The sequence below is a fragment of the Oryzias latipes genome, chromosome 14, assembly GCF_053564925.1.
Source record: "Oryzias latipes strain Hd-rR chromosome 14, Olatipes_Hd-rR_3.1".
Classification (NCBI taxonomy): Eukaryota; Metazoa; Chordata; class Actinopteri; order Beloniformes; family Adrianichthyidae; genus Oryzias; species Oryzias latipes.
Window position 1 is genome coordinate 10,831,270 of NC_136250.1, and position 25,199 is coordinate 10,856,468.

General features: G+C 38.6%; 1 protein-coding gene across 2 annotated transcripts in view; it reads left to right on the forward strand.

The window, feature by feature from the left end:
* Window positions 1-3,690: 3,690 nt before the first annotated feature.
* The window catches only part of LOC101168886 (stAR-related lipid transfer protein 13), a 57,611-nt gene continuing 36,102 nt past the window's right edge, over window positions 3,691-25,199 (forward strand). The window contains exons 1-3 of one of the 2 annotated variants that reach the window (XM_078930753.1): window positions 3,691-4,670; window positions 10,307-10,480; window positions 13,283-13,313. In XM_078930753.1, coding sequence (XP_078786879.1) covers window positions 3,798-4,670; window positions 10,307-10,480; window positions 13,283-13,313 — 1,078 coding nt within the window. In that variant the 5' untranslated portion in view covers window positions 3,691-3,797. Of the gene's footprint in view, window positions 4,671-9,675; window positions 9,818-10,306; window positions 10,481-13,282; window positions 13,314-25,199 lie in introns of those variants that run through there. The other variant, XM_078930754.1, reaches the window with a different exon arrangement.

Consider the following 25,199-nt stretch of genomic DNA (forward strand, 5'->3'; position numbering starts at 1 on the left):
GGGTCACGGGGTTGCCACAATCACACACCCATTCACTCTCACACTCACACCTAGGGACAATTTAGAGTTGCCAATTGACCTATGAAGCATGTTTTGGACAGTGGGAGGAAGCCGGAGTCCCCGGAGAAAACCCACGCATGCACGGGGAGAACATGCAAACTCCACACAGAAAGGTCCCCCATTGATGTTCTGTTTCAGTTAATCCATAGGAAATAAAATGTCACCTTGTTACTGAGCACCCTCAGTTTTAGAAGGTAGGAGCTGGTTGCAGGTCATATTGACCCAAGTAAACCAGCATTTCCCCGCTACTGTCTGTGTCTCATTAATTCATAAAAGAAACACAGATTAGAAAAAGTAAATTGTGTAATTAAGAAGGCATTTTTATTTTTTCTTCCCACAATTTGCAGAGAGTTGCAGAATGTTAATTCCATGTTTTTGTCCTGCAGGAAAAACGCAAAAAGGACATACTTTGTGGCTTATTGGATTTACTACACATGAAGGTTTGTTGAGAAAATTGAGATTTTCTCAGTTTCTACCATAAACACGTTTAAGATAACTCGGCTCACATGTTTTGGTATGAAATTCCTTTTGCTAAGAGTCTTCATAATATTTTTTACATAATGTCCTTACTGCAAGCAATTGCTTGGAGAATATACGGTCATAAATCCGTATTTTTTTTCTCCTTTCTGCTTGGACGTTTGAAAATATAGGTCTTCTTCAACAAAATAGAGGTAAATAGGGCTCCAAGCAACAGGAATGTACTTTGCAATGCATGCCTTAACGTGTTAGCGTAGCTTGCATTAAATTACATGTTTGAGTTTTATTAACAAAGATCAATCATTATAATGATAAATTCAGGTCGAAGAACTGTAGAATGAGCCTCAAAACATCCAATGAGGTTTTTGAACATTACATTTCCATAATCAATGTAAGGCTTGATTCCAATTTTTTCTTTAATTGTTTAACTTTCTAATCATTCAAATCTATATTATGTGTGTGGCCCATTCACAACAAACTCCAACTCCAGTAATTCATGGAAAGTGAGGATTCAAGCCTCTAGTTTGGCTTATTTTCAGTGATGTTTTCTTGTTTCTTGTAATGTTCCGTGTCTCCTTGTAAGTCACATTAGGATCAAGTTTCTAATGTTCTGAATGCTTTTATTTTTTGAAAATGCATGCCAGTTAGGTCATTTTGTCTGAAACTGGGGGATGAAGGACCCAAAATATAGGAGATCATATCTGTGGTGGAAACTCATTAATTAAATCTGAACATGACAGACCCATATTTTTAAGTGAACAATGAAAGGATGACAAAACAGATGACCTGACAAAATTTCAAACACTTAAAGACAATGAGGGTAATTACTTATTTAAAGACGGCTGTGAGAAACTAGAAAATGAAACCTTGTATAATTCCTTATATAGAATTTCCCCCCCAGCATATTTTAAGATGCAGAATTGACTTGAATACTTCTAAACCAACTCAAGCTGAGGGTGCAAAAGACACAGCCTCTCTCTGCTGTAATACTATGTTTGTTTTGACGAATGCCAGTTTTAAACCCCAGGAGACCCTGTAGAGCCTTCTGAGCCATTGAAGGACCTGTGCTTTTAGAGGAGAAGAGACGCAAACGCTCCCACATTTTCTGTGTGACCAGATCTTTCTCAAAACACGCCTCAACAGGTAGAATCATCTTTGAGATGAAGGTACAAATTGCTGGTTTTTGTCTCTGACCACATGCCTTCCTTCCTAAATACAATTTGGTATAATTCTTTCAATGTTGAGCAATTTCCACAGCATATCAACTTTGCAGAAGGCTCAATCTGTACATTTCTTTGTCAAAACTCACAGGAAGTTTTTCTTTTCTTTTCTGGAATGACTGACAGAAGTTAGAGCAGTTTAAAGCATTACCTCATGCATTCTCGAGGAATGTGCATGTAAGGTGAAATATCTGTCGCCCCGAGCTACATCACCCAGCAGGGAGTGAAAAAGAAGGCAGGGGGTGACAAGGATTTGATTTTTTATTTTTTTAAGATCTCAGACAATTTTTCCTCTTCTTTAATCGGCTATTTAATCACCTTTTTCCACTCTAAGTTTAATACATTTGTATACAACACTTAGTTATCTAATGACTGCAACCAAAAACTATCATAATCCACAGACACACCACCTGTAGCAGCTCAAACACCTGCCTGTGGAACTTCCTCCCTTCTCATTTAGGAGATAAAACGGGAGGGAAAAACATTCCTCAGCCCCTTTACCTCCCCTTCCCTCGCAGCATTTCACATCTTTACCTGGATAATTCTGCTTTGAAGTATGACAGCACAGAGCTGAACCAGCTGCAGACATCCATTACCTCCTGGTTCCTCTTTCTGCTGGGTTTGAAAAACTCCTGGATTTGACTGTTTCCATACCAATGAATGGTAAGTTCACAACTAAATGTTTTTTTTAAGCTTACCAAAGCTCTAAGGTTTTTTCTGTCTGCAAATGATCTTTTATAGATGGGATTAGAAAAATGCCTTTGAAAAAAAATGTATTCTTTGGGTTAAATCATTGTTTGTTTGTAGAATTTTTCCAAACCCTTTGAAAAATAATCTAATTGTGTTTTCTTTTTTTCTATATGCAAAACTATTAAACAAGACATTTAACGTTTCAGAAAAGCAAAACAACAAAAGGAGAAAAAACTGCAACCAAGCTTTAACTATGTAGTAAATCTGGAAATGTCTTAACTGAAAACTTCCATTTGATACAATTTTCCTGCTTGGAATTTGATGCAATAAATCAGAATTTATTTTCTTTTTAAGCAGAGGATGGGTATTTGTTTAAAATGAATCTATGAACTGACCACATAACCTTCTGAGTCCTTTTTTTTTACCATTTCCCAAAGAAAGCAGTATTATTTATCTAAAGCTAAATGTTCAAAATATAAAACTGAGTTACTGTTCAACGTGGAACTGAAGGTGGCTTTGAAATCTACTTGCATTTCTACAAGAACTAAGAATGGTACAAGATACATTTAGCGTCTTTCATTCAGGTCATCAGCATGAAAGCTTAAAGTCACTTTCAAATGTTGGGTCTTAACTTGCCTTTCCACCAGCAGACTGTTCCCAGAAGTTCTTCAATATCTGCCGTTGTTGCCCACAAACAATAATTGCTCTTGTTTGGACCCTTAGTGATAAACAAAGAGCTGTCCTTTAAATTTGATTCTCCAAATGTTTGGTTGGCTGTGTCTGAATTTAGGAGCAGGAAATTAGTTTTTTTCCCATAGCCTTTTAAAACATTGGCAGCTGAATGTAATCCAGCTGACTAAACTGAGTCTAGATATTAAAAAAAAAATGGTATGATTAGTAGTAATTTTTCTAAGCCTTCATTTTAAATTAAAATATTTACTACAGCCTTGGTGTGTCTGCTAAAGTGCTTTATGACTTTATGAACTTTGTTCTATCAAATGAAAACGTCTAGAAACAAGTTAAACAATACTGTCAGTCTTTTTCTTTAAAATATTTTCTTATAGCTGAAGTCTGCTGCACATTCCCTTACTTTTGAAAGAAACATATTTTTATATGGTTTTAAAAGGACTTTTTTTATTCTGTTCAAATCCAGGCTTGTCACTGTCTGCATGTATTACTTTAAGAACATGTGAGAACATGACTGAGTTTTTTTTAAATTGACGTTTTATCCTCTTTTCTCCAGCTCAGGTCTCAAAAAGATCCTAAACCTACAAATAATAGATTTTCAGACTTGGGTGACCTAAAAATATCTCAACACCTCAAAACTGTCCAGCGAATGACTTGACAGTGATGATTGACAGTCAAGTGTTGCCTCAGGAGTGGTCCGACAGTTATATTTACCACCAAGCTGAGGCTGCCTCTTTGACTGAAGAACAGGCACAAGTTTCCTTCCTGACTCAAACGTCTGACGACCAACAAAGAGTCATGTCTGGACCCACTCGTCCCCACGATGGTGCTGCTCCTCATGAAACCAACTGTGTTGAAACATGGAAGGACCTCAAATTGGGCAACGCTTGTAGCTGTGATGTGTCAGACTTCAAGCAAAATTTGCTCTGCGATTGCTGCAGCGGTTGCTACCTGTCTGTTGGGACAGGTCAAGGCACGGAGGGGATAGAAAGTGTCAAAGTGGCCGTTCCTGGTGGTTTTCCATCAGGGGGGCAGATTTTAAAAGATTCTGGAGCTGTAGAACCACAGCTGCAGGAGGAGAGCTCCTGCACTGCTGACATGGTTTCTTCTGTGACACCAGTCCTCCATATGTATAGTGAAAACCATCTACCAGAGTCTCTGACAGAATCTGAGGGATGCTCATTGGATTTGCTCCGAATAGTTAAGCACAAGCCGAGTGCCATCGTTTTCTGTGATCACAACCACGATTCTGACAGCCAGGCGACTGCTGCCAACGAGAGCTCTGACGGCGAGGAGTCTTCCTCGTCCAGTTTGAAAGCAGAGGAGGGGGAAGATGACTTCCCGGAGACGTTACAATATAAGGAATTCCTGGTCAGTCGCCATCGCAGGAATTTGAGCAGGAACAGGAAGTGCTTGAGGAGGAGACAGGACTTCCTGTGTCATGGCACTGCATCTGAGAGGCCCGGCAACAAGGACAGACCTGGGTTCACAGGTGACCTGGAGGAAGGGGATGAGCAACAGAACAATGGGAAACAGGTATGAAGAATGACTACAGGCTTTCCATAGAACATGGTTCTTTTTTATTGCATGAGCTGTATTTTTGACAGCAGAAAAGGGCAGTTTTACAAAACAAAACAAAGGCTTTCATCTTCTCAAATAATTAGCCATTTAAGTCTCCTGTATGTCATATTAAGCTATGTTTATGTGGCAGTTTTTGAGAAACTAAAACAAGTGTGTTTTAGCTGTTTTCAGTTATGTTATGGCATGGTTCTAAACAAATGTCAATATTTGTGGTCAATGCTGAGTTTATACCACTAGAGGGCAGCATTGTGTGGTTTTGCAGTTTCCAGTGCTTGCTTTGTTTTGAGTTAAAGCCTTTTTCAAAAGATTGAAACAACTACAAATTTTCTGACTTTTTATTTTTTTATTTTCTGACTTTAGATCAGTAATGACTATTGCAAATATGAGTAAAGGTAGAGAAAACGTATGTTTAACAATGTCTTAAGATCAAGTGTCATTTTATTTACTAATTTGATTCTATTCAAAATAAGAACAGTTTAAGCAAACTTTGGTTTGGTTTTGGCAGATGTCCTGACTGTTATTAGTGAATCCTTTTCCGATAAACCTGACATCTGTTATATCCCAGCATGCACCAGAACAACAGGGATCCCTCAATGTGAGGTGAACTCTCACTGTGATATCACACCTATCACAAAATCTGTCTGTTTTTAGAATAACACTTACTCGTCACTCAGAAGTGCTTTCCCATCTCGGCTCAAAATTTAAGTAAATAATTATTGGCTCATATTAGCATGTTTTGGTACAGGTTTGGTCCAAAACTGGTGCTACTTTTAACCTATTAAGCAGAAGTGTTGGAACAGATTTTTCATCTGCTTGAGGGAAAATATTGGATTGCATTTTTCTTTAAAAAAAAAAGGACATTTTATGTCCATGTTCTCATAAGTAATCAATTCTCTTGATTGCTGTGGAGTAATTCTGTGTGCAATCACTGAATGTTCACCTGTCAGCATATCCCATCAGGAGTTGCCACAGCAAATTCGACTTTCACTAATTTCTCACATTTTGGTTTAGCCGAGATTTTTCTGCGGGATGCCCTTCCTGACACAACCCTGTGTTTTATCCGGGCTGGGGACCGGCACAGAGACGCCCAAACAAGGGTCCCGTTGTAGCTACATAGTTACAATTTCACGACTGTAACTATTGTTAAATAGAAACGTGGTAAAAATTGAGTGACTAAATTGGTCCTTCAATCAGTTAGCTGACCATTTCAAATACATTTGACAAATTTAAGATAAGGTACTCACAAATTATTAAATGATTTGCAATTTTGGAACAGCACGGCAACTAGAATTTAAAGCAAGGATTAGTTTAAAAAAAATTTTTTTTAACCATTTGTGGCAAAATTTGATACATTTTTACATTTGACGGGGAAAAAAATCAACCTATAGTATTTCCTTGATTTTTATTTTGCATGTGCAGAATCATAAAACCCTGTCATTTTAGGCCATCTTTCTTAATGGTGAGGCTTGTTGAATGTGAAGTTTTAAAGGAAAAACATGCGTCTCAGATGACACGTTGTCATCTTGGTGTTTTTATTGCCAAAAACACATATTGATCATCAAACTCTTTTATATTTCTTTGTCTTCCCCAAAATCTGATTGGATCATACGGAAGAATTTAGGTTGATAGATGTGCAGTCCTGTACATTAGAAGAGGACAGATTGGCATCTTTAACAATCAGCTTGTTTGTTTTTACAACACATAATAGTAACTGAAAGGGCTTAAGTCGCTTTGTCTTTTGTGACCACGTTAAAATGAATTTTTCATGACGGCACTCTGCTCTGAGTTTGTGCAGATGTGCTCTTGTTTTTGCGTGCACATATTTCCATCCCAGCGTCAATGCTCGGGTTTGCAGTCACTCATGCCTTTGAAAAAGCCTTCACTGGCTGCATTGGCCCTGACTCTGTCCCCTACAGTGAGGGTAAAAATAGCTCCCTGGTGCGCATAGACAGCTCTCTGTGTGTTTCTGCGTTGGAATCTGGGGATGTGGGGGGGCTGCGACACACAGGAAATGGCTTTACTGCCAGTCGTAGCTGCAGATATTTTTCAACATGATAGTTTTGGGGGATAGAAGGGCGTGTTTGTGTGAGTAGGTGGGTTGATGAGGCTTGTATGCATGGAAGTGGGGTTGGGGGGTTGGGGGGTTGTTTTTGGACTCCTCAAAAGGGGGCTTATGTGCTGCTATCAACCTCAGGGACTCAGAGTGGCAACACAACTCAAAAACAAAGCAGTTTGTTCATTTCCTGGAAGGCCAAAGAACAAGTGTTTCAGTCACACGCTTTGACCAATGGGTGTTAAGAACGAGCTAGGGAATGAAGAAGTGTATTACAGCACACACACAGGCGGTCCTTCACATTTTAAAAGGGCAAAATTTAGCTTAAAGCCTTGATTTTTGTTCAGTTTTTTCTTCAAATAAAGTTTTATTTCTTTACATAATTGTTCTGCAATTATAGAAAACTATCTACTGTGTCCATCTGTAGAGGTTTTAATTAGCTGCAAGGAAATGAAGGGTGGAGAAGTCAAATGTGTTAGTTTGAAAAGTTCCTCGTTTTCGGGTTAGTGGAAGTTGAGTAAATATAATAAGAAGTCTGGTCTAATATCTATAAGTTGTTATTAGTCTCATTGTTAAATTAAAAAAAGACAAAATTGTTTTAGACTTTTTGTTTATTTTTAATGCAACTAATTAAAGGAAAACCAACATTAAGATAACTCTAGCTCGCTTACAGAATTTTAAGAGCTTCCAGTTTGCTGTCTTAACAGAATCCTGCATGGCTTGTTGTACTCATTTGTCTTGCTTGTAATTTCTTTAATTTCCTTTTATGTTCTAGTAGGTCAATGAAAAATGAACACAAAAGATAAAATCAGATTAGTGGTCAGAAGAAAAATGAGTTTCAACAGCAGTGTGCCTTAATTCTTCCAAAAATGGTGATGGATTTCTAGGCTCGCCAGGTCCCCCCTGATTTAAGTGGAGAACAATCCTTTAGATGTTTGGATGTTCTCCAAGCCTGTTGTTTTTCCGTCATTATGCTCCACTCCAGAACACGCCTAACGTATGGCATCCTTCTGGAAAAAGCATCACTCCCCAGGTAATGATGGCAGTAAACGTTCTTTTAAAGGCGCTCATACAGTCAGATTCTCCTCTTTGTATGAGAGGAACACACAATGTGCACAGCTCCTACTTTTAACTGGCATGTAGTGCAATCCAGCCGCCTCATTATGCCTGCCACATGTAAATCTGCTAATTAAAAAAAACAAAAAAACAAAGGAATTCTAATAAAATGGCTGCTTTCAAACAAAGAAAATCTGTTTAAACTGCCTGGAAAGCCAATGGAGCAGCAGTGGAAAACATTTATTTTATCTTCCTTTAATCCTAAACATTAATTTGATTTTTGAGCTGAGTAAAAGCACTATTATTGATCTAAACCTGTGACATTAATTCAAAGTTCTGTCTGTCCAGCTTGTTGAGTCCAGGTACCATCTATAGTCAAAACTTGGGGTTGACTTCTGCTCAAAACGTCCACTGTGATAAAGAAAAGGAGAAAACATTTGTTTAAATAACAGAATTCTGAATTAGGGATTGAAGATGTTGGGCTTCTCTTTGGGAGCCAGCAGGTTGGATCAGGAGTGAAACCAAATGTTGAGTTCTTATCAGTCCTGCATTATCATTGCAATATAACGTCTATAGAAAATAATAAATAATAGTCAAAAACAAAAAAGAAAAAGACAATAAATAGGAATTACCTTGTTATTTATCTACAAACCAATAAAAGATACCTTAATTAAATGAAGCTGAATTGTTAGTTTATGTATTAAATAAGATTTTGTCTTTTTTTCTTAAGGTATAAAATATTAAAAAGAAAACGCACAGTGAAAAACATTTCACTTCCACAATCAATCATTTTATACTCATTTAACTGGGGATTGGTACACTTGCAGATCATATTGTTTTATTTCACAGCACTACCTTATAATAATAATAATAAAAAAAATAGCTTAATCAATTATTGAAGATGGTTAAATGATTGATTTCTAATTACATTACTTCACTTGCTACAAAAATTTATTCATGATTTTTTTCCTAATGAAACATAATTTGCACATATTTCTAACTTTTGCTACTTGATCAATTTATGCTATGAGGATTTTTGAAACAGTGTTATGTCTATTTTACTGATGTAGTATCTTTTTAATGTATACATGCTTTTTATGTCTATTTTTTACATAATAATTAAGTAATTCATCTTTTTCATGTGCTTTTTTGATACCTAGGGATTCTTAATTCTGTCTGATAAAAGTTAGGAACTGGATAATGATAAATGATAAAATGGTTACAGTAGAACAGTGGTGGGATTATATAAATTTGCTTCCTTCCACTCTCTTTCAAGCAATATTTATTAATATGTCTAATTATCCTAAGTTTGATACGTCATTGTAAGAATATATAATGATTGGATTGTTTTTTGTGTATTATTCTTATTTGATTGTTTGAAATAAACCATTTCAAATCAATTCAAATCGAATATTAAGACCTGCACCTCCTTTTTCATACTCGCAAAGCGATTTCCTTGAGAAATGTCTGACTTGATCCGCAGTGTCATTTGTTATGGGGACAGAGTGTTCTTCATATTATATAACTGTGACCACACAGTTAGGAAATTGGCAGCATGTCTCATCCATGGAAAAGCTCAGAGGTCACAAAGGGAATTTTCTGTCTTTGTGTTGTATTGAGGAGTAAATGTGTCTCTTAATGGATGCATTGATGGACTAGACTTAAAAAAAAGAAATTCCAGTCTTCCTTCACAGTCAGTTGCACACCATGTTATCAGCTGTGTGGGGATAGCGGGAAGAACAAAAGCAGGACTTCCCACTGGAGAGTCATGGAGTAAAGCTACTGACCTGCGATGGACTTTCCAGTGTTGTCATTGAGCCAGTGCCCGTCAGGGGGAAGGAGGGGAGACAGGGATTTTTCAGAATATGAGAAGGGCAGACACATCATCAACAGTGCCTTATATCATGAATCACTCCCATCATCACCAGCAACACTAAATACTGGACTGAAGGCAGAGAAAAGAAGAGCTGGTGACATGAAGACACTGAGCGGGGTAAGAAGGACAGACCTGTAACTTAAACTGTGGCTTTGAGGCAGAAATTCTTCCTGAATTTGGTAACAATCATTAAGTATGAAACCAAATTAAGGGTTAAAAGTGTCCAAAGTGAGACACAAAAGATATCTATGTACCTACAGCTTCTTCCAAGAAGACAAAAGTTCATGTACTTTTTTTGCACTAACATGGGTAAGTGCAAAAAATCCACAAATCTGTTTGACCCATGGTGTTATATTGACGTTTGTGTATATTTTGTATGAATGTACATGTAGTTCAGTCAATTTACAGTTTAAATGAAGGTCAAAGGCAAAAACGGGGTAAGGAAGGGGTTAGTAGCATTTCATATTATCAAGAAGGCTGGATGTTGGGGCTTGAAAAGCTTTTTCAGGTGCCTTTGTGACAGAAAACAATACTACAGAAAAAGGGTTGTTGTTCTAAACTTCATTCTCTTGACATATTAATTAACCCCCCCCTCCATCCTTTCAGGCTGTTCCCGCTGTAAATAGGATAGTGAGCCGAGCAAGTCACATTCAGGGACCCTCCAGATTTCCGGACAAACCCGAGCCTCTGTCCAGGCGCCGCTCACGTCCTTTGACCCGCAGCAGACCCCTGACCCGCTCGTCTCTGTCTTCCCCTCATCTCCAAGCTCGACGAGCCCGGGTGAGACCCAGAGTCCTTCCAAGTCTATGGTTACAACTTGCTGTGGGTCAGCTTTTCCTTTAGAAGAAAGAATCAGCTAAGTTTGTGTCTAACTTTAAATGCAGCAGGTTCATGACAAAAGCTCCAATCTGCAAACGATCTACTCTAAATTAGACTTGCGATCATTGTATCTGATAAAATATTTTTTGTCAAAACTTTCATCAAATGCATTTACAGGTTTGCAGCAAAGCCTATTGTAGTTCCTCTAAAAGTGGTTGTTTTTGCCGCCTTGTCATTTTTTAATGTTTCTGTAGCAGTCCTGATTCTCCCTCCTTTCTGTTGCGTCATTCTCCCCTGGTTCAGACCTCTCTGTCCGCTCAGCATTTCCTCTGCTGTTGTGTAAATAAGGTGAGGGTAAAAAGATGAGACAGCTCTGCTCCAGCCAGAGAATGAAGGTCACCTCTGGCTCCATCAGCAGTGCTGAAACATTGAAAGGAGCAAAGATAAGACTTCACTGCTGCAGAGGAGCAGGTGAACAAAACTGTAAAAACTACTAAAGGGGGATGATATGGCATAATAGATCATTAAAGTAATTCATAATAATAAAGCTGTATTCCAAAAGCATAACAGCTGCTCAAATGAAAAAAAAGGTTGAAAGTACTCATCGGATGTTTTTATGCTTTTTTTAATAAATCTGATTCAGATTTATTTTGAAATTTACAAGATTTCAGGAATCCTGTAATTTAGAAAATATGTCAAAAATCTCCTTTAATCCTAGTTATACAGTGAAAACCTTTATTTCTTGTAGGATTTCAGAAATAAATGTTAAACTTGTTCTTAGAGATACACCTCTAGCACTTTGATTCAGCTCCTTAGTAAAACTGCAGAATATTTCTCAATATTTGACTGAAGTTTTTTTGTTTTTTACTTTAAACACTGGCAAAAAAAAAAAAAGATTGGAACTACTTAAAAGTACATTAAGTAGTGACTTATCCTCAAGTGTGATAATTGTAAGCTGTGTGTGTTTGTGTCTGCCAGCCCATCCAGGTTTGTAGAGGTAGCAGAAGGGGCCATAGGATCAGACTGATGCAAAGGAGTGGGTTTATTTTCCCTCTAAGCGTGACTGATAAGGCACAGCTGTCCAAACTGATTCTCTCTGCCATTTTTACACACACACATATGCACACAAACACAAACACGCTTGAAAGTCTTCAAATCTTATGTTACGCACTTCTCCAAATATTGTAGCCCTCAACATCGTCCAAATTTTCACACTGGTCTTCAACTTGTTGAAAGTACATTTCAAACAGGCTCTATTAGTGAATAAAGAGAAAAAATGGATTGAAAACATTTCAATCAAAGATTGAATTTTGCTCTGAATATTGTGTTTTTTTTTTTAGCAAAAAGCAGAATTGTTTATTTTAAAAAAAAGTGATTTTTTTGTGGTACCAAAATATTGACTATTGTAATGTACACTGCCTTGATGAAGCCAGTTTACAGCATTATGTTAAAGGTAAATTTGGTTCAATTTTATTATTTTTAACTATATGGTCTCATAACAGTATTTGACTTGGGCTGAAGTCTTTCTTTTGATTCCAATGGGGTCACAGTTTATGTCTTTCTTAATTTTCATTCATTTCCACTTTAAGATGCACTAATATGGGTCAGGTCCTTGTCCCTCCCTACAACTTCAACCATTCTTTTGCTTTTAAATGAAAACTTCCTGTTTGGCCCTGATACGTGTTACAGGTCCTACGTCTGCCAAACTAGTCCAAATCATCACCCTACCACCACTGTGCTTTACATTATGTAGAAGGTGTTCATTCCAACCTGAACTGTTAAACCAAACAATTTTTACACAGGAGTCCTTCCACAAAGGTATTGATATGCATTTTAATATTGTCAACCACAGTAAGAACAAACGATCAAACTGATTGCAGGTCTGATTCTCGCCTTGCCCACCCATGCGTCAAAGTGTCCTTGGGCAAAACCCTGAATCCTTTAATTCTTCTGGTGGTCATAGGTTAGCATGTGTGACTGTTAAACTACAGATTTTGTTTCTAATTTTTCTAGACTGAACAGTCAGAAGTGCTGATAGCTGTTTCTTTTGAGTTTTATTGCCAGCAAAGTGTCCACTCCTTTGTTCCTGCAGAGCTGCAGGTGCATCATTTGGCATTTACAGCAGTTTGTTCGAGTAAAAATGGGAATTTTCTCTGACAGTGATGCATTGTTGGAAAAATTATTCATACTGATCAGGAAATTAATCTTCGTCAGTGTTGCGAGACTGGTCATTTCCTGTTCATACAAAGATAAATTATTCCAGTGAAACTGTGTGTTTTTTAATCTTTTTATATGTTGTTATACTGTTATTCATGTAATATGGAACAGTATGGGTTTAATAATTTATGGACTTCTTGAGAGAGCGTAGACACGGAAAAATACCTTGAAACCCATCTGCAATACCCTGTAAAGTCTCTGCCATTTTTTAAAATTGCAACGTATATTGAAGTGTCTTTTCCTTGCAAAGCTCAGTTTCATTCATTAGCTTAAGAATATTTGGCTTATCTGGACCTTTTAATATTTTTTTCTTGTAATTTTTGGTAAATAATAACGTGAAACACCAATGGCTTGGTACATTCTTTTGTAGAGTTTTTATTAAAAAATTTGTTTAATTTCTTTATATTACAAACGAAAAGTTTTAATGCATTTAAATGTGCTATAAAGTGGAGATATTCTTTTGGTTTACATTTATTTCCACACTGATGTAAATGTCTGTTATAGTACTTATGTATTTCTGTTTTCTTCTTTTCTTTTTGTTGTTAGGCTGCAACAAAGATGACGTGTGGCTCTGCAGGTAAGGTTACCATTTATAAAAGCATCCCCATGAGATTAATTGTGTTTTAGTAAATGTATGCAATAGTGTTATGTATTGCGACATCCCACTCCTTCATGTTTCTCTCCTGAATTTTAAATGTAAACCTTCTGTAATAACACTAAAATGTTCCACTTTTCATTTGTGGCTCTGACACCAAGTTACAATAATCTACACTGATGATGAATGAGCTCCACTGTAGTCATGTCCGTATCCCGTATCCTTGGTGCATATCTCTCTTGACTGATGTGCACAGGCGCCATGGTAACTGTAGTTAGGTGTAACCATCTTGGTGACAGGGTCACGATACATGCATGGTTGGTTTGTGGGGTTTTTTGTGTGTGTGTATGAAATCATGTTGTTGTGTCCCAGACGGGGAAACACCAGTGTCAGTCCACAAGGGGGTGAGGTGCATACTGGGTAATGAGGCTCTGGAGTTTTCAGGGAGGTCAGAGGTGAAACTAAATGTTTCATACGGGGTTTGGGTGGGGCGGTGTTTGTGTTAAAATAGAGACAAAGGAGTGTTGAGGGAGGATTGGCTTTGTAGGTTTTGACGTTTCAGGTTTGTTTTGTGCTCATTTTTCTCCTCAGGACTGAGGAAAAACTTTCATTTTGTGACATTTAAAAAAAAGGCCCTTTCTAATCAGTCAGTGCTTGCTGGCCTTTTTTGGTCCAGGTCTTTACTACAGACTGGCAATGACGTGATAGCGTTACATCTCGGCTCACATAGCTGACTTTTCCTTCATATTTTGCCTGACAAAATGGTGGATTCATCTCTGAGATCTTCTTGTGATTTAAAAATTTTTAATTGCTGGTGTCTTTTTGTCTGACTGCAGATATTTTGTAACTTTTACCACCATGTACCTTTTAATTTTTTTATTTCATTTTTTAACAAATAAAATGTCAACAGGAGTACAGACATTTAAAGCACATTGGTTGGTAGAAAGACTATTATTAGTTTTCAGGACGTAGGGAAGCTGCTGCTGTCTTGCCTAATGTTTTGTTGGTTTAAACAACAGCAGGTGACAGTTCAGAACCACTAAAGATGACTGTTGGACCAGTGTGATTATTTTCATCATCCCAAAATTACACTTGCCTGCTGGTTTTGCACTCTGCATTCTTTCTGCAGAGGACAACTGATGGTGAACTATTTGGCTTGAACAGAGGTGATGTTCTAGCTGAAAGGTAGCATTTCCATAAAACTAGGTATCAATTAGGGAACAAGAACATCCATGGAGCGCTCTGATTGGCCACGGAGAGAGACAGGACAAGGTAAAATACAAAATTGCACAGAAAGGGGGTCTTTTTCACACCTGGCAATTCAAAAAGGTACAGTAAAAACATTCACTCCTGCATCATTCCTCAGTGTTTAAAAAATGTCAAGCATTTCCAGTCTCGTCCACATGCGCTCCATCGTTTCCAGATGAATCTACTCTGAGGAGAAGTTTAGCTTAGAAAAGTGTGTTTGTTTTTATTTTGCAGCAGTTTTAAAATATTTCTGCTTTTTATGGTTTTATTTTAATTTTTATATTGGTTTGATCTTGTCCCAGAATTGTCTTCGAAGCAGCTTTGGGATCATCTTCACCTGTTTAAATTAGTTTGTCTAGAAGAAGATGCCAAGCTCGGTGTGACGGAGGCAGAAAAAAGTCTTTGTGACAAAAATTGATCCATGTTTGTGCAGCGGTGACAGAGACGCAACAAGCTTTGTGAAAAAAAAATAGACAGCTTTCTGTGACAGAGATGGAGCCATTTTTGTTTTAAATCACAGCTATTTCGGGGAGACAGAGATTCAAACATTTTCAGTGATAAATTAAGACCTGCAAACTATAACAGAGCAAACACTTCTTGGAGAAATTGTTATCCAAGTAACATTAGCTTCATCAATGGAAACCCTCGCTGCATGTTTGCTGGTCAAAGGTACATTTGAGATGGAAACGCCAGCACCAAAATGCTCCTACCAGCATGTCATTCACTCTCCCTAGACCTGCTGAGCTGCTGTGCATCAACTATCCTTTCCCTCTGCTTCTCTCATACCACACTGTGCACCTCACCATCCTCAGTTCTTTTCTAATTTCCTTCTTCTGTCTCCATACATTTTTTAACAGGTTTGTGTTCAACTTTAACATGACCCCAGAGATTTTTAGGGAAGAAAACTGCCTCATGGATTTCCTGGCTTGGCCTTTAGAGTATGTGGACACAATTTCTCAGATAGCATCTGACCCACTTTGATGCCGGAGAAGTTTCTCTTACAATAGAACAACTTTTTTTGATTGAATACAAAATGTAATAAACTCAGACTATTATTTTAGGCTCGATGAACAGATGTTACATAATTCTGACTATTGGTAACGTTGATTTTCACTCACTATGACGTTTGTGGAAAAGAGGCTCTAAAATAAGAGTGAATGGTTTACTCAAGCTTTTTAAACATTAAGTATTAAAGGCATATCAATATAAAACTATCAAATGAAAAAAGTTAAGCCCTGTCTGCAATTTTTTCTTTGCTTTTAGACCTACTTTTGCTTGTCCTCCTCCTCTTGACCCATATCCACTTCTGGTGAGCTTAAGACCTATTGCTCTCATGCCGAGTACCTGTCAATCACCCTGCAACCCAGACATGCTAAAGTCAAGGGTCAAACTAACCGCTTCAACTCTAATGTCAAAAACCAGTCGTCAATTTATGTGGAAGCTCTTTATAAGATAGATATCTGTTTTTAGGTCTGTATGAGAGAAAAAAATTATAAGGAATCAATACCTAATTTTTTAAAATGCTTGATTTAAGTATTTTCCTGCATCGTTTTTCTTTAATGAACAGTATAACTTTTTTACTGCCACACCCCTAGTACAATAGTAGTACAACCTTCATGCTGCACACCTTATTTTGCATTCCATGGTTATAAGGGTTGTTAAATAATTGTACATCTTTAAAAAATCTGTTTTAATCTCAACTAATAAATACATATTTCTTTGAGTCATAATATGTATTCATTTTGAATTTTTGCAGTACATCAGAGTTATTTTCTGGTGGGCATGTTTAAGGTGCAGACTGAAACATATTTATACAGTTTTCACAAACTATTTAAATGTGTTTTGAGTGACTTTTGCTGGGGGGATGCTGGTCGTTGCAGATGATGCTGGGTGTCTGCTCCAGTAACTGTGTTCGGTCGTCTGAGGCCAATAGAGGAAGCACAGCAATTCACACCAGTCCGGCTACAGGGCAGGCACAGACCCAAGTGTTTCAGAGAAGGAAAAACTGACTTATTAAATGATCTTTCTTTTGCTTGGTTTGTGTTAGATTTGTCTGCCCTTCTATTTCTTTCCACTGAAAGACCAAGTTTTGTGTTTAGTCTTGTCTGTTGTCTTTGTCAGAGGTTGTGAGTTTTGGAAACCCCCATGTTTGTCGAGTGGTTTGATACAACACCATAAATGTTCCCCTGGTGTTTTTTAAGGGGTCAATAAGTTTCTACAAGTTGGTCTGTTTTTGTGGTTGAACTAAAGTTAATTCCGTTTATATTGATTTGTTTTGACAGGCTTTTGTCCAGTCCAACCTATATCTTTAACCCAGCTGTTATCTTCATTTGTGAGGAACAGAGATGATGTTCCTGGGTCAATTTGACCCGGTGCATCTTTTGGATAATTAAACATGCACCAGGTCGATTTAACCCGGTGTATGTTTAATTCTCCAAAAGATGTCTGAAACCCAAAAAACCCTAACAAGCAGTGTGGATATTTTATTACTAACTCTATTACTAATTGTTCTATCAATATTTAGTGCAATGGTGTTCCTGACCTCTATCAGGTAATGGTTCAATTAGTAGATAATTCACTCGTTCTTCCTAAAACATGTTCAAGCTTTTTTTAATTTTTCACTGCTGTATTACTTTTAAGAGACCAACATATAAAATACAATAGCTCTATATAACATTGAAACATAATTTTGAGATTTTGTATTACATGCATATACTGTGAACCAGAAAAACAAAATCACAATACAACAGACAAGCATTCGCATTATAAACTTGTGTGTGTCTGTACATCTACACAGCTCGAGTGACATGTCATCACACTGTGCTTTGTGCAAATTAATTTTGCACATTTCGCTCAGGTCATGCTGGTCTTGACATGGTCACATGAGTCACTGCCATCCTAGTGGGCCCTGGCACTGTCTTTATTATGTTTTCTGCAGACAGGTTTGTCTGACGCATATTTGGGGATGTAGACCAATGTATTTCACCATTCTTTGACATGAATGTCTTGCTTGGAGGAACAGGAATAGCAATTCCCTCATCTGGTTCATAATCATAATCATTACAATCAGAATTTAGCTCAAGATAATCTTCTTCTGATCATGATCAGTGATGACTTGCAGAGCCTCCTGGACTGTCATCTTTCTGCTGCTCATTTTGTAAAGGTCTGCCTGTGTAATGTTGGAAGGACTCCCATGCAGAGAATCTTTAACCCTTGTGCTATCCTAGGCACTTTAACATTGGGAGTTGGGTCATCTAGACCCACTAGACAGTGCTCTGAACCTTTTTTCTTCAATGATTTGTGATCCTCACTGGTGTTAATGGATTCCATGAAATCTTTCCACCTTTATCCACCTTTGTCATGGTAGGAAGAACATGTCAACGCAAGATAGGGTCATAGGATAGCACAAGGGTTAATATGTTTTGCCCCTCCCCTGTTGAGTGTCAACTGAATGTGGGTTGAGTTTTCCCGCAAGAACATAAATGGTTCCTGTCAAAAGGCATAACATCTATGCACCTGTGTGTGTGTGTTTGTGTATGTGTGTGATTGGGGTGAAATACATCTCACACCTGCAAAGAAAGAAATACTACTAATAATAAGACATCCTTGTACCTCCATTTTGACTGCTGGGTCAAATTGACCCAGACAGTATCTATGTGATATAAACATGCAGGGGGGGGGGGGGGGTTTGCAAATATGTGAGATGAACCATTTTCATTTTATATATTAATTACACTAATTAAGGCAAGCAGAAGAAGTTTCATACTGAAAAAAATACTTTTAACTATTTTTTCCTAGATGTTCAAACTTTAAAACGGGTTAATTGAAAAACCTCAAGTGTCCTCTGTAGATACCAAAATAAGTTTATTCAGTATGCAGTAATTGAGAGATATTAAGGTTTAGAAATGTCCTTTAAAGAAGACAAATTTGCGTGGTGGTATTAAAAAACTGCATTTTTATTTTTGATCAATTTTCTTTTGTCCACATTTGGCCGCTCAGTCCTTAACACTCAAATACCCTGTTTAAAGTATTTTGTTAAAGAATTTAACTTGAAAAGATTTAAGTTTTACTAAATAAAACTAATTAATTAATTTAAAATCTAAAAAGGTTGTTCTTGGATGACGAATACTTTCTTTTCTCATGTAAAATATTTAAGGATTGATCAGTTTTTCCATCTCTTGACATTTTGCTGAAGTCTAAACGCTTATGTTGGTTGTATCTAGAGTTAAAAATGTCTTAAGTTCATGCTTTGAAGCTCATGTAGGAGAACTTTACTTTGATTAAACAGTCTGATGATCTAGGAGTTGCGATTGTGATATTAACATTTAGTTTAAGATCAAATATACAGCACAGACCACAAGTTTTGACACACTTTCCCAATCATTTGAATGAGGTGTGTCCAAACTTTTGGTCTGTACTGTACCGTTAGAAAAAAATGGATGGTTTTGTGTGAATGAATCCATAAAGAATTAATTTAACATATGCAGCCTCTGTTCCAAGCTTCCATCTAATCTGTTAGGTTCATGTTTTACGCAGATTGGTTTTGGTGCAGGTGTCATGCTGCTAATGACATTTGTTTGTGGGAGGATAAGACTTTTCCTTTCAATGCATCTGCAGATTGCAATGAGAAGCTGAGATGCTTGACTGGAACAATTCAGTCCTGCTGAAAATAGAAAAGGAATGGGAAACTGGAGCATGTTTGCTTGGAAGACATGTAAATTTAAGGAAGCTGTCAGGGGGGAGGGGTGTGTGCGAGGTGCTAGAGGCATGCAGTCTCTGATCATGTGATCTGTTAAATCATTGATTAGGCTGAACTCACTAACCCCAGCTTTATGCACAGATGCTGCTATCGACTTTTTACTGTGGTTCTGTTGAAGGAAAAATAAATCAAAGAGCAAAATCCTGAGTTTGAAGCATCTTTATACTAAAAATTGAGTATTAGAGTTAAAAAAATATTGTAGCATAATCAAAACACCAAAGGATGTGACTGTAATATCGAACATTGTTTTCTTTCTGTATTTTTTGCCCTAACTGATCACAGTGGTTTTTTAACTCGACGGTCTAACCTCAAATGACCTACAAGAAATGCAGGCCTCCATCTTTTGCTTCACCCCCCATCCTCTTGAAGCAGCAGCCTCCAAACCAGCCTTGTTAATTTTTGTAACCACCGTGGGATCTGATTGCTCCCCCGACGGAGACACCCCTGCTCTGTTGCGTGTTTGCTCAGAAAATGAGATCCCCCATCTGTCCAGAACATGTCTGTTTTGTGTTTTGATTTGTCGTTTGAGCGCTGAAATGTGTTCGCCTGATGTTTGGGTTGGCTGCTGCCGTGAGACTTTTCACGCCGTCCTCATTCTCGCTGCCCAAGTAAGAGGTCGACCTGAGGGGCCGGCTCGCTGTCCACATATCAGTGCTTAAGACGTGACGGAGGTGAAATCTAAAACTACTTCAGTTAAGGTAGAGGTCAGTAGTTTTCCCATTGAATTTTTTTTCTTAATTTGGCATTTATTTGCACAGCCGGGAGTAAGTCAGACCTGTTCCCGATGCATGTTGGACTGCGCCAGGGCTGCCTTTAATCACCGGTTTTCTTCATCGTTTTTATAGACAGGAGCAGCCAGGGGTCGGGGGGAGTGTAGTTTGGGGACCACAGGATTTGTTCTCTGCTGAGTGCAGGTGGTGTTGTCCTGTTGGCTTCATCAATCCAGGACCTCCAGAGTGCATTGGGGCGGTTTGCGGCCGTATGTGAAGCGGCTGGGATGAGCGTCAGCATCGCCAAGTCTGAGGCCATGGTTCTCGACCGGAGAAAGGTGGTTTGCCCTCTCTTGGGGGATGGAGGGCTCCTGCTCAGGGTGGAGAGGTTTAAATATCTTGGGTTCACGAGTGCTTCCAATACTCACCTATGGTCATGAGCTCTAGGTCATGACCGAAAGAATGAGGGCTTGAATACAAGTGGCTGAAATAAGCTTCCTCCGTAGGGTAGGTAGGGGCTCCCTTAGAGATAGGGTGAGAAGCTCGGTCACCAGGAGGAAGCACAGAGGAAAGATGCTGCTCCTCCACATCGAGAGGAGCTAGTTGAGATGGCTTGGGCATCTGGTTAGGATGCCTCCTGGGAAGGTGTTCCAGGCACCTCCCACTGGGCGGATACCCTGGGGAAGACCCAGGACGCGCTGGAGAGACTATGTGTCTCGGCTGGCCTGGGAACGCCTCGGGGTCCCCCCAGAGGAACTGGAGGAAGTGGTTGTGGAGAGGGAAGTCTGGGCATCTTTGATTAGACTGCTGCCCCCAATGACCCGGTCTCGGATGAGCGGAAGTTGATGGCTGGATGGCTGTCTGGATGGATGGCTGGATGGATTGCACTTATTTTAATAGACAACAACCTACATGAACATTTATTTCTACAAATTTTTGATGTTTGAATTGAATTTGATGTTTTCTGGCTGGAGTTTTCTAAAAACGTGTTACCTTTTCACATATGTGGGTCACTGGAGATATACATTACTAACTTACTTCTAATATTTCAGAACCAGCTGGAAAAGTTTTCAATATTATCAATTTGTCTTACAACAACCAATTAATGAGTAACATTCTCTCATCGCCTCGAGTTGATCACTGTATATTTCTTGGCAGAATTTGCTTATTCATCCCTGTGTTGCAAATATAACGTCATTTAACAAAGATCACTATTGACTCTACATGTTTTGCTGTAATTTTGGCAAATATACATTTTTAGTTTGACTTGGGTAAAAACATTGTCTTATTAAAAAATATTGATCACCAACAATGATTCAACATACTTTTTTATATTTATCAACCATTTGCTGATTCTCATTTGAAAAAAGGGAAATATTTGGTTATGTTTCAATTCTCTATATCAAATCCACGACAGCATGAGAAAGACATTGTTTTGAGTTTGTATTTATGTAAACAAATATCAGAAATATTTCTAAATAGGAACAAAACGCTAGCTTTGAGGTGGCTTTTTTGTATTCATTCCTAAACTGCCTGCTCGTTTACTTCAACTCCCCCCTACCTCAAACTTTTATTTACTTGTTTGTATACTTTTTAAACTGCTGTGAGTTTTCCATCCTGTAATATGTAAAATACAACTCAGCCTCATTGATATTCAATGTTGCTGAAGCAGCTAGCAGTTAAATGATGCCTGTCCGTGTTCAACAAGGACAGATCTATGCAGGAAGGGAAGATTGGACAAACCTGTGAAGGATTAGGTATAACACAAGAGCAGTATTAGCAAAGGAACTTCTTTTTTTGTATTTACATTAGCAGCAGGTCTGTAAATCTACTATTGTTTTGTCTAATCTATATAATGTTATTGTTTTTCTGCTAATTAGGCAATGTCCTTCTCCCTCCTTCCTGAACTCCTGGTGAGAAACACTTTATCAATAATTTCACAAACCATAGAGAAAACTCAGTCGGAATAACATTCTGTCATTTGGTTCCATTCTTTAATCATGGCTGTGTTTTGGGGCAAAATTGTGAGTGAGCCCACTCCCTTGGATATGACATGAATGTCTCAGGATGCATTACTGTTGGCATGACACAAGACTGATGGTAGCGCTCACCTTTTCTTCTCCGGACAACCCTTTTTCCAGATGGCCCAAACGATCGCAAAGAGGCTTCATTGGAGAATATGACTTCTCCTCAGCAGTCCGTTCGCCATACTTTTCGCAGAAGATCTATCTGTCCCTGATGTTTTCTTTGGAGAGAAGTGACTTCTTTGCTGCCCTTCTTGACACCAAGCCATCTTCCAAAAGTCTTGGCCTCGCTGTGTGTGCAGAAGCACTCACACCTGCTGCCATGCCTGAGCAGCTCTGTACTGGTGGCACTCCGATCCTGCAGCTGAATCCTCTTTAGGAGATGATCCTGGCGCTTGCTGGACTTTCTTAGACTCCCTGAAGCCTTTGCTTGATGTTCTTGATGATCCTATAAACTGTTGATTGAGGTGCAATCTAAGTAGCCACAATATCCTTGCCTGTGAAGCCATTTTTATGCAATGCAATGATGGCTGCACACGTTTCTTTGTAGGTCACCATGGTTAAAAATGGAAGAACAAGGATTTCAAGCATCCCCCTCCTTTAACATGTCAAGTCTGCCATTCTAGCCAAATCAGCCGGACATGGTGATCTCCAGCCTTGTGCCCGTCAACATTCTCACCTGAGTTAATAAGACGATTACTGAAACAATCTCAGCAGGTTCTTTGATGACAGCAATAAAATGCAGTGGAAAGTTTTTATTGGATTAAGTTAATTTTCATGGCAAAAAAGGACAATTCATCTGATCACTCTTCAAAACATTCTGGAGTATACGTAAATTGCTATTGTAGGAACTTATGCAGCAACTTTTCCAATTTCCAATATTTATGTACCACAATTCTCTAATCTTTTGGCCACAACTGTTTTGTAAAAGCATTCCAAGTGGTCTTTTAATCATCAATGCCATTTTTAAGCCAAAATTAAATTTCTGTCTCGTTTTCTAGGACAGTTTCTGCAGTGCAGCAATGGATCATTAGAACTTCACCTCTGAGTTGTGGGCAGGACTGTTGGCGTGGAGCAACGCCACCCCACATTCCCATCACCCATAACAGTCAGCGCTCTGTTTACACACTCTCCTGCTAGCCGGAAAATGGCAAGCAGTATTAAAGCAATCCAGCTGTACAGTTTTGAGACAAGGGAAAAAAAAGGCGTCCATGGATCGAGTAAGCTACAAATAAATGCATCAGAATGGAGCGCAGCAGGAAGCTTATGGCCAGTGTATTTTCTACGTCACAGCTACAATCTTTTTCCAGCAGCATTTTAAAATCTGCGCCTAATTCACAACAATTTGAATAAAGAAATACTCTGAAATGCAATTCGTCATACATGTCTTCCATCATCAGAAAAAGGCCACAAGAACATGTTAAAAACACCAAAAAACACATTTTCTTAATCGGAGCAAGTATGTAAGAGGCTCTCCAGAGGAGATGAGCAACAGCAGGTTCTTCCTAAGAGAAGTGGAGCCAGAAAACGCACTCTCATGGGGTGATTGAGGACTTGAAGCAGAGTTGGTTCTGTGTTTTTTTTTTATCCAAAGATACTTTTATTGGGGTATCAGGTTTTTTACCTAATTTCCTTTCTTGCTATCAATTTTGCTGATGATGAAGACATTACTAAGATTAAATGTAACAGTCTAGATGCAGAAAATAACATTTGTCTCAGAAATATTAATTTTACTTGTGAGATTTTTTTAGGTTGTTTCACATACTGTTGGTATTCTTTGATTATCTTGCTTTACTGTGGTTTTCCAACTATTGCCTCCTGCATTGAAAGCTTTCCATTCCTCATCCTCACTCCTTTCAGCTGTTTGCTTTCATCATTTCTTTCTCTTCAAACTATTTACCTCTCATCATCACTCAGTGCAAATGCCTGTCTTGCACTGTGATGTAGTGCAGAAGTATAAATCACCAGGTCAGTCTGCAACTTAGACTTGGTGCAAGGAAAGCAGGAACGTTTCTGTTGGTGTGTGCTGTGTTTGATGGGAAATCACAGCAATAACCTCGGCCATTTTTAGAGGCAAAATATATCACAAAGGGATTATTTCAATCCTCAGCACCTGACCAGCAAAGTGGTGTTTGGTGTCCACATAACCCCAGGATTCTGCTGACTGCCCAAGATGTTGAGCGTGTTTCGACAGGACGAAATGTTGAATCAGGTTTTTGCCCGGGGATCCATGCTGACTTGCAACTCAACACCACAAACAGGACATCCGAGGGTGTCAGTCAGATGGCAGCTGAGGAAGGTCCAAGCCAATGTGGTCGCTCTGCCTGGCATTCTTGGAATAACATGAGAAGAACGTGGAACTGAGGATGAGGAGTCCCAAAACGCTTAACCTGTCACAGGGTGAATGTGGGTCACATAGACAGACAACTTAAACACTTTCACTTTAGGCTGTCAGGCTGGCTGGAGTCAGCTGTTGAGCGTTCCTATTTAGGCTTTAGACGTTTAGTCGGACGTTTACTGGAAAATGTAGATTAATGGAAAACCAAAGGTTTTTTTTTTTAAAGTTGAATTTTGGGAGATTTTTTTCACTTTAAAAATGGAAATAATACGAAATTTTCTTTTTTCTGTTTTTCCAAGATGGGAAAAAAATACAAGAACTTAAAGACCCACCTCAATTTATATATATTTTTGGTGTTTTAACATGTTCTTGTAGCATTTTTCTGATGATGGAAGAGCTATATAAAGACACTTAATCTTATAATTGCATTTCTGAGTATTGTCATGGTGCCTCTGTCAGACTCCTTCCCCCTCTCCTCTCCGCTTGGTTCCTGATTATCCCCAGCTGCTTCCACTCACCTCATCGACACACCTGCCTTCTTAAGGAGCTCCAGGATCTTCATTCAACGCCAGTCCGTTGCCCCTGATGGTGCATATTTGGCCTCACGTCAAGTTCATGCTTTGTTGCCTTGCCTTAAGCCAAGTAGTTAACATATGCTGTCTTACCTGTCTCCAGGAAACCTCAGCCACGAGTGGTCACCCACAGCAGCCGTAATCCGGACTCCTCTACTGGTCTGGTCCCTTCATCCTCACCACGAGCCTCTGCCGAACCAGCTGCCTCACGAGACGG